This window comes from Podarcis liolepis, assembly GCF_965112155.1.
Source record: "Podarcis liolepis genome assembly, chromosome: 13".
NCBI classification, from domain to species: Eukaryota; Metazoa; Chordata; class Lepidosauria; order Squamata; family Lacertidae; genus Podarcis; species Podarcis liolepis.
In genome coordinates this window covers 20381859-20394703 of record NC_139573.1, presented here as the reverse complement: position 1 = coordinate 20394703, position 12845 = coordinate 20381859, and the positions used below count along the sequence as shown (strand labels likewise).

The 12845-nt window shown below is 47.5% G+C and overlaps 1 protein-coding gene and 1 long non-coding RNA gene across 12 annotated transcripts in view; both read right to left on the bottom strand.

Moving 5' to 3' along the window:
- Window positions 1-12845, bottom strand: part of LOC310691780 (leukocyte immunoglobulin-like receptor subfamily A member 1) — a 50414-nt gene that overhangs the window by 32513 nt on the left and 5056 nt on the right. For 8 of the 11 annotated variants that reach the window (XR_014518563.1, XM_083471808.1, XM_083471815.1 and 5 more), the window contains 2 exons: window positions 916-1194; window positions 94-384 (listed from right to left, as the gene is read on the bottom strand). The exons of 2 other annotated variants lie outside the window; for them this stretch is intronic. Coding sequence is in view for 8 of the 9 variants with exons in the window: in XM_083471808.1 (XP_083327934.1) it covers window positions 94-384; window positions 916-1194 (570 nt within the window). In the remaining variant the exon portion in view is untranslated. The remainder of the gene's footprint in view (window positions 1-93; window positions 385-915; window positions 1195-12845) is intronic. One more of the 11 variants, XM_083471814.1, reaches the window with a different exon arrangement.
- LOC310691871 lies at window positions 7833-11036 on the bottom strand. Its single transcript, XR_014518590.1, has 2 exons — window positions 9523-11036; window positions 7833-8529 (listed from the first exon to the last, which is right to left on the bottom strand). It is a non-coding gene; the product is annotated as an uncharacterized lncRNA (long non-coding RNA).

Sequence of the window (12845 nt, the reverse complement as noted above, 5' to 3'; positions counted from 1 at the left end):
ACTTTCCCAATTTCATTTACAATTGCAGCAAATTCAAACCTGTATTGGTGCAATCTGCGAAAGATGCATACAAGGATTAAGACAGGATCTTACCTGTTACTTTGATGTGTACTTCATCACTGTAGTTTGAGCATTCTCGAGTGTTCTCGAGCTTTAAGCAATAGCTACAGCGATAGATGCCCCCATCTGATTCTTTGGCACTGATAATGGGAAATAGAACTTCTCCTGATCCCATCTTCTTGCTTTCATAACTATTTGAAGAATTTTTTATGTGTAGAGTAAACTCTGCTTCTTGCTGTTCTTTGGTCTTACAGTGGATGTTGGCATTTCCTTCCAGAGCAATCACCTCTCCTGGGCTCACTGAGATGGAAGGTTTGGGAGAAGCTTATCCAGGGGGAGAAAGAGAAAAAGAAGGATGCTTAATCCTTTGATCTTACACAATAGTCTGGCTTTGTAAAATGGGAAGGATTTGCATGCGATTGCGGAATATAGAAAACCATGTGCAACTCAGAGTGTGAATATCGATAGATTGGGTAGGATAGGTAGGATTGCTGTGGACCCTCCATTGTAGGCTTCAGGTTGTATAGTAACATCCATTGCCTTGGCCGTTGACTAGGGCCTGGGTGTGTGACAAATGGAGTGCAGAGCAGGGGGTTGTATAGTGTGCTACACAATCTGCATTCCATTATGACTTTGGTTACAGTGAATGCATATTAATCTGGAATAAAATACTAACAATTAAATAGAAATGGAGATAAAGAATCCCTTTTGATAGGTACATATTTTGATCAGTTCAGTTATATAGTTCAATCAGTGCACTCCCCCCCCCCATTTGATTGGCAGATGGAGTAAACCCAACACCCATTTTAGCATCATTTGTAAAACTGTTACACAGAGACTAAGCCAAGCCCTCACCTGTTACGTTGATGTAAAGTCTGTCACTTCGACACGAGCATGTGCGATCGAAGCAATACCTACACTGATAAATTTCTCCATGTTCTAGTTTGGCCTCACAAATGAAAAAATCCACTGTATAAGACGAAGATTTCTCAGATCGCACATAAATTGCAGGTTCTCCCTTGAAGAGATCAAAGGTGGCTCCGTAATGTGGACTCCGACATTGGATGTAGAAACTCCCTCCAAGGGCAACATTAGGACTGGGAATCACTGAAATCGAGGGCTTGGGATATTGTCCTGATCAAGAAAGAGAATGGGAAGGTGGAACACTGGCAACAGCCTCCTTCTGTCAAATAGGAGGCTTTCACCTGCAGCTGGAGAATCAAATAGAGTGAGTTTGTACAGAAATTCAAACGGCAGTGCTGGATGACTCTGCTTTAGCATTATCCAACAGAGCAGGGGTTATCCAGCTGTGGTCCCTGAGTGGCTGCCTGCCCATGAGCTTCATTTAGGGGGCCTGTGGCCTGTCTGAGAAAAAACACACACCTACAAATCTTGTTACATCCGGCACAGTGTATTACAACAGCTACAACAGGCATAAAATTAATTACCGTAAGTCGTCCTCCAAGACTCTCACCAATTTTCATCTGATCCATGGCCGGAGGAGGGGAGTTTGGGATCTGCTACAATGCAGCCCATATCTATCGGTTTGTGTAAATTTCTGGTCAGCAAAGTTTTTTTGTTTTAAAAAGCAGCTCTATCATCACTCAGAGATGCAGTAGCTTGAGGAAGAGTCAAAAGAGAACCGAGTCCAAAAGGTAGCAGGTACCTTCCTTGGAAATGTGGGATGTAGACATAGAGCAGTCAAGTCCAACATTCCTTGTTTCCTAGAATGGACACACAGAGGAAGGTGGCTCCAAAAAGGGAGGACTTCCTGCAATACCTGTTGGGAGCCACTCCCTCTGAGTGTGACCAGGTAGATAGGTGTGACCCAAGTGAAGCCATATAAAAGGGCTGGGCACACAGCCATCTTCCTCTTTTGAATCTCTCTTTTGGATCTCTTTTGACCTGCTCTTGATCCTGCTGTTCAAATGCAGCCTCATCCATAACAAAGCATGTAGGCCACATGTTGTACGTCTGAGACATCACTTCACTTGTCTACATTTTCCTGCAAATGAAACGGAAATTGCAGCTAAAGCCTGCCTTCAGATTGCTACTCAATGTGAGTCAGCTTTATTCTTATTTTAATAAGATGGCTTTGTGTTGTTACTGTTTTAAGAGGGAAATAAAGGGGAAATGACCAGGAAGAATCGCGTCTGCACAAAGGGCATCCTGGATTGCTTAGTTAAAAGGCTGAAACCAGCCATCAACAAGCTTCACTAGGCAGAGAGCCTTATCAGCAGTGGCGCCCAGCCTGTGGGACACCCTCCCATCAGATGTCAAGGAAATAAACAACTATCTGACTTTTAGAAGACAGCTGAAGGCAGTCCTATTTAGGGAAGTTTTTAATGTCTGAAGTTTTATTCTGTTTTTAATATTCTGATGGAAGCCTCCTAGAGTGGCTGGGGATAACAACAACAACAGCAGCAGCAGCAGCAGAATTCCTTGCAGTAAATAATAAAAATAGTTGTTGTTGTTGTTTACTGCAAGGAATGTGATCTGCTCTATGCTCACTAGCACGAGCGAGGAAAGAACATATCTAATAAATTTATCCTCTCCTACATTCCTTAACATTCCTACAGAAACTTCAGAGTGACACATGGACAGCTGAGATGGACACAGGTTGTCTAAAGACAAAGGAGAGTGGGGCACTTGCACCTGTCATCCTTGCACACTACAGGGAAAGTGTGGGAGCTACCACTTATCATTCAGCAGTAGTGAGAAAAGCAAGCTTGATTGTTGGAGGCCCTGGCATTGAACTCCCATTCTGCCCTATGCCTCTCTCCCACTCTTGGGATTATTTCGTTGACCCAAACTCACCTCTAGCCATTTGCCACTGCCTGGTCAGCCAACAACCTGGAAAGGAGAGGATTATATTAGAGAGGATCCATTTAGAGTCAAGATATCTGAGCAACAGAAATGGAAGCCAGGCCTCCAATCTCCCAGGCCTGCTCTTGCAAACACTCTGACCCCACCGCCCTCCAAGGAGTGAGACCAACCTAGAAAGAGGATGCTGGAAGGGAATTTCATGGCTTGGCTTCTGTAGCCAGCTGTTTGTTCCGTTTGCTCCTAATTCTGCTGTCTCCCGAGTGAAGATCTCAGCTGGAGGCTGTTGCCGCTGAAACCCAGCAATGTTCTGCGATGCAGCTCTTCCGCAGAAGAAATGACTCCTCTCTGATGGGCCAATGCTGTTGTCCTTCTTCCGTTCCCATGGCTGCCTGACCAACCACATCCCTTATTAGTTTGCATCTATCTAATGGTTGCAAAACCAGAGGAAGTGAAGGGCTGAGTGTTTGGCGTGGAACACAACTCCTATTTTTAATTTTTCTAGTTCTCAGAGAGAGAGCATCTCAGTAGTATTGTTGGGGCAAAAGAAATCTAGTATGCCCAGTTGTACACCATGGCAAATTCAAGCTCTGGTCACTTACTGCCTCCTCCCCAAAGATATTGTGCCTATGCTGTCACTTTGGACCCTCTTGGTCAATAAAGCACATTTAAGGAACAATTAGGAGACCTGGTGGTATGTCCCTCTGTACAGACTCACAGATACACAGTGAGTGAGTTGTTAGTTTAAGCTCCAAAGAGGCATTGGGACTGCAGTTATGGTGGCTCCCCACTGCAGAGGAACGACCACCTCTCAAATACTTATTTCTGTCTTACTCTGATGCTGTCCTAGGCCCAGCTCTGACATTCATGGTTTTCTTCTATATAAAAGAACCGCAGCAAGCCTCAGGCTCATGTGCCTCCTCCAGTGTGGTGTAGTGGTTAAGAGCGGTAGACTCGTAATCTGGGGAACTGGGTTCGTGTCTCCGCTCCTCCACGTGCAGCTGCTGGGTGACCTTGGGCTAGTCACACTTATTTGAAGTCTCTCAGCCCCACTCACCTCACAGAGTGTTTGTTGTGGGGGAGGAAGGGAAAGGAGAATGTTAGCCGCTTTGAGACTCTTTCGGGTAGTGATAAAGCAGGATATCAAATCCAAACTCTTCTTCTTCTTTTGTCAGGTAGGATATTAGAAGCTTCCATTTCCATTTGGATTAACCAGAGTTCTCCCTGACTTCCAAATCATAGTTTGATTGTGGTGAAATCTTTCCATTAAAATAAAATGAAAGTCAAATTTTAATCTACTTCCTTCGATTTTTCTCCGTTAACAAAAGTAGAAGGTTACTGAGAGACCTCAGACTTAGCAAAGCAAGGAGCTCAGGAAGCTGCCTCAGAATGAGTGAGTCAGTTGGTCCATTGAGCCCAGTATTGTCTGCAAGGACTGGCAGCTGCTCTGCAGGATTTCAGGCAAGATTCTCTCGGTATTGTACTTGGAGATGTCAGGAATTGAACTGGGAATCTTCTGCATGCAAAACGGATGCTCTGCTACCAAGCTACACTCCTTCCGCATTAGAAAGGCAGGCAGTCCCTTCCCTTGAAGTTAACGGTGACAACCACTGTGTGCAACATCTGACTCTATGTAATACTCCATTTCCTCCAAAAGCAGGAGAAACAGAAGTGATACAAGGGGGCTCTGCAGGGTTCCTCTTTCTACAAAATAAGGGTCTATATTCATCTTTCGTTGCAGGCTGAGCGGACGATGAGGCAGACTTCCTGGAACCCCTCTGAGAATGACTTCATGTCAGGAGTGGCCTGAGATGTTTTGATGCCTGAAGCCAAATATTGTGCAGCGGCACTGTAATAACAGGGCAGGGCATCAGGTTATCTCAGAGACTCTGAGAGAGGGAGGTAGTATTCCGCAGAGCTTTGACAATGGTCTCTCTACCCCCATCCATAAAATAGCACCCCACAATAGCTTTGGACATTTCCACCCTTCCTATAAACCCTGCCCCCTGCCTTTGCCACCCTTGAATTAAACTAGGGATCTTTCATTTCCTTCAGGGGATATGCACTAGCATTCTTCCATGCTGGCTCCACACAACAGTCTTCCGCTCTCATCAGGGACGCGGACTTATAAAAAATATTGGGGGGGGGGGCGGGAAAGCTCATGAATAATAAATAAGCTCATGAATATGCAAATAAAGTGGCTCCGGCCCTAAATAGGGCAAGCCACGCCCCCCAGCCAGCCGATTGGCTGGCTGGGAGGTGTGGCCAGTCGGGATTCCCCTGTTCTCGCGGGGGCTGAAACCGCCAGGAGGAAGGAAATTCCCCCCGGCAGTGCCTTGGCAGTGGCGGTGCTGCTGCGAAGCAGCGAGGCAGGAGCCCCCGCCCCCGGGGATTGCCTAATCTCGCGGGGGACGGCCGGGGCTCTCCGACTAGGGCGCGCGGCTGGCTGGCTGGCTGGCGAGGGAGCAGGTGGGGAGGAGGCGGGGGACGGCGGCGGCGCTCTGCTGGAAGGGCGCCCGAGATTATTGGGGGGGCTGAGCCCCCCCAAAAATTTTTTTGAGGGGGCTCGAGCCCCCTCAGGCCCCATGGAGTCGGCGCCTATGGCTCTCATACCCTGAAAATCCTCTCATTTCCCCCGCTGGATTTCAGGAGCTGCTTTCTCACTGAGGATGGGCATCGTGGAGTTTGCTACTCCTGCCCAATCACAGTTCAAAGTAACAGAAAAGCAATTACCTAACTCACAGTCACATTGGTTTTAGATGGACCGGTATGCTTTTTATTGCTTTTCATTTGATACGGTCACTATAGGAGAAAATAAAAAAACAAAGCAAAACACCCAGATAAGGAATAAAATCATAAGTTACAGAGTTAATACACATGATTCGCTTAGTTATTTCAATGGGTTTTCTCTGAGAAGGGCTTAGCTGAAGAGTAAGTTAAGTCTTCCAAACTCAGGGCCGTCTTACCCATAGATGCTAGTGGTGTGGGGTGCCAGGGCGCCAGGTTTTGGAGGGTGCCAGGCGAGAGTCTGGAGAACACCGAACGAGCACGCTGAGTGAGCAAGGGTGCGTGTATGCTCCTGCTGAGTGTTGGCTCAGTTTTTTCCCTTTTAAACTGCAGGCGCCGAATTCTGCGGAGTGCCAGAAGGTGAAAAGGGAAGCGGGAGCAGTGCACAAACCCTCGCTCGCTCGGTGCAGGCCAGCTCGCTCGCCTATCGGGTTGAGGTGCAGGAACCCCTCCTGCTAGCCATCTTCATCTTCAAGCTGGGCATCAGGCACCACGGATCTCCACAGGGCTGGCTCCCCCGGCCCGCTCGCTGCCCTCGCCCGCCTTCACCATGCAAGCGCTGCACCCGGAGCCTCCGCCTGCCGTGGCCACCGCAGCACGAAGCAGCCAGCTGAGCTGGGAGGGGCCTCATCCAGCCTCCGCCTCTTCCCTGCTGGAGAAGCTGCCCCCCCAACCATTGCCCTCCTCCTTCAGCCCCGCAAAGCTGGGTGCATCGCCGGCAGCGTGTCCCGTCCCAAGAGGCTCCCTCCGCTGCTGCTGGTCTTCCCTCCCTAAAAAAAGGAGGTTGACAACTCTGGGAAACGGGGCGGGGTGGGGTGCTGCTGCAAGGATCTTTGTACCATGGTGCCGGATATGCTTAAGACGGCCCTGTCCAATTTTTTTAAAAAAGCTCAAAAAAATCACAGAAACAGAAGCCTCTAGTATTCTCACCCCACCCCAGCCACTTCCGAAAAGGTTTCTTGGTGTTATCACAGAATAGAAATTTGGCCTTCAGATGAACAAGAAATGAAACCAGTCTCTATGGGATTCCTGTGGCTTTGCTTGTCTCGGATGCCTCAAGGAAGGGTCTTGACTTGTGGAACTGAGTTGACTCAGAGCTTCTCAGCCTTGCCTGCTGCACATGAACTCAGCCACGATCAGCACCAAGGAAAGCAGGACCAAGCCAGCAACTCCCAGGCGGATGATGATCTCCATGGATGTAAAAGTGTTTGCTGCAGAGTGAGACAGAGAAGAGTTACTACTCCATTGTTGGTTGTGATGAAGGCAGGGTGGGGAGGGAGATGGTCTCAAGGCTGCAGCCCTCAGCATACTTAGCCCCATTGAGTTCAGTGGGACTTACTTCTGATTTCTAAGAACATAAGAACAGCCTGCTGGATCTACCTGCCAATGGAAGCAGTCTTCTAATCTACTCCACTTGCCTTTTAATTCTGACCAGAGCCAGAGAGATGATACAAAGCATACTAAGTCTGCAAGCAGTGGACCTACTCAGAGTTCCACTGTCACAGTTGCTCCCTGTTGCTAAGAAGATGGCAGGTACACATGTTGCATTTCAGTTTTTTATGTCACTGCAGGAGCATCCAAAAGTGGTCAGTTTACGATTGGTCATTTGCTGGGTGTTCCATTCAGAATTACTGGTCCATAATGTGGGCTTGGAATTTCATCCACCAATGGATTGGTTGGGTGGTCCTGGCTGAAGAGAGCAGAAGGCCAGGTTCAGCACTGCCTGGGGGTCAGCTGGGAGGCTCAGTAACTCGAGCCAAAGTCAGTTCTCATAAAAAAAACCCTGTTGTTTTTAAAAACAAGGCTTTATTAAAAGCAAAAACTTCACATGATTACACAATTTAGGACTGCTCAGAAGCCAAGAAAATAACAAAACTATCTCATCTAGCTGGCTGACACAAAACATGCAAATCATAGCAGGCTGAGCAGGAAGGCAAAAGACAATCTAAGGTCCGAACAGGCACTGATCATCACTTCAGGATGAAAGCTCCCTCATACCAGCCCCACCCAGATTTAAGAGAGTGCTGATTATGGTGCTCACCCCCTCCATCCCAAAGGAATCAACACCTGTTCCCATCACAGGTCCCATCACAGATAAACATTCAGCACTGGCCTTGAGACCTTAATGAGGAACATCTGCATTTGAGCTCAACATTCCAGAATTTCTTTTTTTTTATAATGATATTTATTAAGAATTTTAAAATTACAAGAAAAATGAAAAGAAAGAAAGAGAAAAAACAAAAGAAAAACAAACCACAATCAAGCAATACAAATTGATAAAAATCAAAATCAAAAAGTAACAACAAAACACGTAACACAAGACAATCAAAAAGCAAAAATAAACCACAAAAATTTAAAAACAAATCCAATATTCCAAAATCGTTAACTGTCATTGCCTTATTTCACCGACCTCCTCACTCCTCCCTTTTTTGTATCCTAGTTGTTAATTATCACAGCAAATCCTTTCCATTTTTCATAATATTCTGTCATTAAATTACCTTAATCTATTTTAACCTTATCTTACTATAAAAAACCCTAAAACTTAAAACTTAGATCTTATTTATACCAGTTTCTCATAACCATAACATATTCTTACATAATTCTTTTAACATTTTTGCTAAAGCCAAATGATTTCATTCCAACATTTTTCTAACATTCATCAATTTTATAAAACAATCCTAATAATTTTTTTTTTAAAAAAACTTTCTTCCAATCTTCATCCAGCGTCTCTTCCTCCTGGTCCCGGGTTTTGTCAGTCCTTTCTATCCCATCAATCTAGCTCATTAACCTGGTAATCTTATGTCCGAGGCCCTTAAGTCTCTTCCATGTCCCTTCCGCAGCTCTTCTTCATATTTATACCTTGCAAGACGAACGCCTCGCAAGACGGAAAACCCGCTAGACGAAAGGGTTTTCCGTTTTGGAGGCGCTTCGCAAGACGAATTTCCCTATGGGCTTGCTTCGCAAGACGACAGCCCATAGGGAAATATCCGGGACAGCGGGGAAGCGCAGCGCGTCTTCGCCACTGTCCTCGGACCTCCTCCGAAGCCTGGCGGCGGGCGGGAACGCCTCCTCCCGCCGCCGCCCGGCTTCGGAACGATGCTCCGAAGCCGGGCGGCGGGGCGGGAACGCCTCCCCCCGCCGCCCGGCTTCGGAACGATGCTGGACCTCTTCTGAACCACGCTGTGTTTCTCCGCTGTCCCGGACGGCTTTTGAAGGCAGGCAGGGGGGAGCATAGACTTTCGCCCCCCGCCCACCTTCAGAAGAGGTCCTGGACCTCTTCTGAAGGCAGGCGGGGGGTGAAAGTCTTTGCTCCCCCCTGCCTGCCTTCCTGGGAGAGCGGAGAAACACGCTGTGTTTCTCCGCTGTCCCGGACGGCTTTTGAAGGCAGGCAGGGGGGAGCATAGACTTTCGCCCCCCGCCCGCCTTCAGAAGAGGTCCAGGACCTCTTCTGAAGGCTGGTGGGGGGGCAAAAGTCTTTGTCCCCCCTGCCTGCCTTCCTAAGGGCTTTTAAACCGCCCCGGACAGCGGAGAAATCCTCCGCTGTCCCGGGGCGATTTTAAAATGCCGCCCGCCAGCATTTTAAGATCGCCCTGGACAGCGGAGAAGTCCTCCGCTGTCCCGGGGTTTTTTAAAATGCTGGGGGTGGGAAGAAAAGCCCTTGTCCCCCCCCCCCAGCCTTCAGAAGAGGTCCGGGGACAGACTGTCCCTGGACCTGGTCTGAAGGCGGTTTCCCTAGGAATGCATTAATTGATTTTCAATGCATTCCTATGGGAAAACGTGCATCGCAAGACGAAAAACTCGCAAGACGAAGAGACTTGCGGAACGAATTAATTTCGTCTTGCGAGGCACCACTGTACTTTACTTTGTCTCCTGCTCCTTTCACTCTTGGAAACTCCAACTTGACAGTGTTTTTGACCCTTCTCGACAAATCAGCCCCTTTTCCATAGTCCACTCTTGGAAACTCCATGTGGTATTTAAAAACATGTTTCAAAATCCCTCCAGAATTACAAGCCCCCACAACCCCAAACATCTCACGGCCCATTGCCAGACTTGGAAAGTCAAAACATCCCTGCATAGGGGGGTCTATCCAACCCCCCATTTCCAAACCAAACAAAGCTCTATCTCTCCAAGCCTGGCTTTTTCCAAGTTCATTTGTCAAATCCAACAACTCATGCTCCTGCTGGGCCACAGCTCCCTCCATCTCTGGCACCCAAGGTCCAGCAACATCCTCTTCCCTCATCTGATCTGTCAGAGCACACTCCTGATTTAATTCCTGGGTGGGTTCTATATAGTTACCCACTACCTGTCCAAAATTTCTAATCGCAACAGTCATCAAGTCCGTCTTCTCATGTAACTGTTCCAATAGGGCACTTGTTTTGCAGAAAGCACGCACCAGAGCTTCTGAATACATTGTTATACAAGGTCAGAAGTCTGTTCCCACGATCGTAATCTGTTGCAGCTGCAGTGCTCCCCTATTTAGATTTAGTAACAGTTTCACAGGCTCCCTCTAGGGGAAGAACTTCTATTTGATCTTTTCTTTTAAAAGTAGATCTAGCAACAAAGTTTCCTTTTTCAGATATTTTGTCAATATTTGTTCCTTTAAAATGCGAAGGAGAACGATGGAATCACTATGTTTCTCTTCTTTTAACTGTCTGTCAAAGACGTTTGTCTATGGTCAATGAACTTCCCAAAGAACGTCAGTCCTGACACCCCGCTCCCAGGTCCGAGACGGTGGAAAATTACTTTTCTTTACACTCTCTTCTGCAGGTTTAACCAGTCTGGAAAAAATCCCCCCTCTTCTCCTGCTTCCAAAGGGGGTTCAACAATTTTAAATGATGAAAGTTAATCCTTTACAAACGATTTTCTGAACTCTAGTTTGCCATGTCTTTGCTTTAATCTATCTACAAGAAACGGAAGGCTGACTTCCTGTTTAGACCTTCCCGTTTCAGTGCCAAATTGAGAAGAATTTCTTAGTCCAATTTTCCTTTCTACTCGCAGGTCATTATTTAAAGTCCAATTGTTTGAAATTGAGCTACTCACGGGTAATTATTTTAAAAGCCAAATTGTCCCAGGAAAAAGGCAGCGCTCTCCGGCCACGGCTATGTGGCTTCGCTCCACGGAAGAAGCAGTTGACTCTCAGCACTGCGCCACTTGCCCCTCTTCGCTCCGGAGCCCGTAACTGGGTTCCTTTACGAGTTGGGGGGGCGCGAAAGGTGCCCGCCGAGTCCCATGGTCACAGGCTTCATCCGCCTGTGATTTTCCAAAGGGTCCCCGCTTCGCCGTAGCGGGAATGACCCGTTTTCCGTAGAGCCAGTCCCTCCGGATCAGAGGGAGTCCGCCATTATCAATGGCGCCACCCCAGAAGTAACATTCCAGAATTTCTAACAACCTCCCATACAACCTACAAGCTAGCTAGCCTTAAAAGGGACTATATCAACAAAGGAAGTCCCATACAGCATATAGTAAAGTAAAAGGTAAAGGTACCCCTGCCCGTACGGGCCAGTTGTGACCGACTCTAGGGTTGTGCACTCATCTCACTCTAGAGGCCGGGAGCCGGCGCCGTCCAAAGACACTTCCGGGTCACGTGGCCAGCGTGATGAAGCTGCTCTGGCGAGCCAGCACCAGTGCCGCACACAGAAATGCCGTTTACCTTCCTGCTATAAAGCGGTCCCTATTTATCTACTTGCACTTAGGGGTGCTTTCGAACTGCTAGGTGGGCAGGAGCTGGGACCGAATGACGGGAGCTCACCCCGCCGCGGGGATTCGAACCGCTGGCCATGCGATCGGGAAGTCCTAGGCACTGAGGTTTTACCCACAGCGCCACCCGCGTCCCTGTACAGCATATAATACGTATTGTAAAAAAAGGATCAGCAGCACAAGTACCATGTTCTCATGGAAATTTGACAAAAAAAATGCAGTAAGAGTTACGCAAATCATATACAGTGGTACCTTGGGTTACAAACACCTCGGGTTACAAACACTTTGGCTTACAGACTCCGCTAACCTGGAGGTAGTACCTCGGGTTAAGAACTTTACCTCAGGATGAGAACAGAAATCGAGTGGGAGTGGCGTGGCGGCAGTGGGAGGCCCTATTAGGTAAAGAGGTAGCTCAGGTTAAGAACAGTTTCAGGTTAAGAACAGACCTCCGGAACAAATTAAGTTCGTAACCAGAGGTACCACTGTATAATATATGCAAGACATGCATTCCTATGTTGCACAACCAAGACTGTTATCCTAATCCTTGATCTCATGGATGGGTTTGGATCGAACAGACATCCCTGTTCACTGGCCTCCTCTGCAACCATGGAAAATGTTGTGGAAGCAAAATTTTTGCCAGAGAAGTTTCCTAAAATGGGCTGTTTTGAGGGTGGGGCAGAACTGAACCAACCATGCAGTCACTAAGAGGAAGCTGGACAATAAAGCTTCCCATAGATTGACCCCCCAACCCCCTAAGATTGAAGATTAATGATGAGACAGTGGGGTGAAGTGGGGTGGGGAAAGATTGCAAAATGAATTATTGGAATACAGGATATATCTTCATTGAGGCTGGCAACTGGAGTTTGAATGATACCAGGATTATCTGCTCTACCACTTCAAAGGGCCGCAACCACCTCGTCTCTAACTTCCTGCACCTCCCCTTCATTGGCAAGTGCTTTGTCGACAACCATACCTTATCCCCAACTTTGATCTCCTCCCCCTGTTGTCTAAGCTCATCAGCGCTTTTCTTGTACGCAGTCTCAGCATTGTCCAGTTTTTCCCTCAGTAGTTCTTGTAACACCTGCATCTTCCCTATGGGCTGCTCTGCTGCTGACGTATGATTCCCAGCATCTTTACCAAACCACAGTTCTCTGGATTATTTTGAATGAGTCATGTACTTTAAATGGTGTGTATGCCTGCCATCCATCCATCCATCCATCCATCCATCCATCCATCCATCTCTCTCTCTCTCTCTCTCTCTCTCTCTCTCTCACACACACACACACACACACACACTTTTCTTTACACTGGGAATATATGTGCAGATGAAACAATCCCAATCCACGGCAAATTGGGTGGGGTAACTGCTGCCATTCCAGAAAGGTACCGCTTCAGCGGGAAGGTATACAGCATTTCCGTGCGCTGCTCTGGTTCGCTAGAAGCGGTTTAGTCATTCTGGCCACATGACCAAGAAGCTG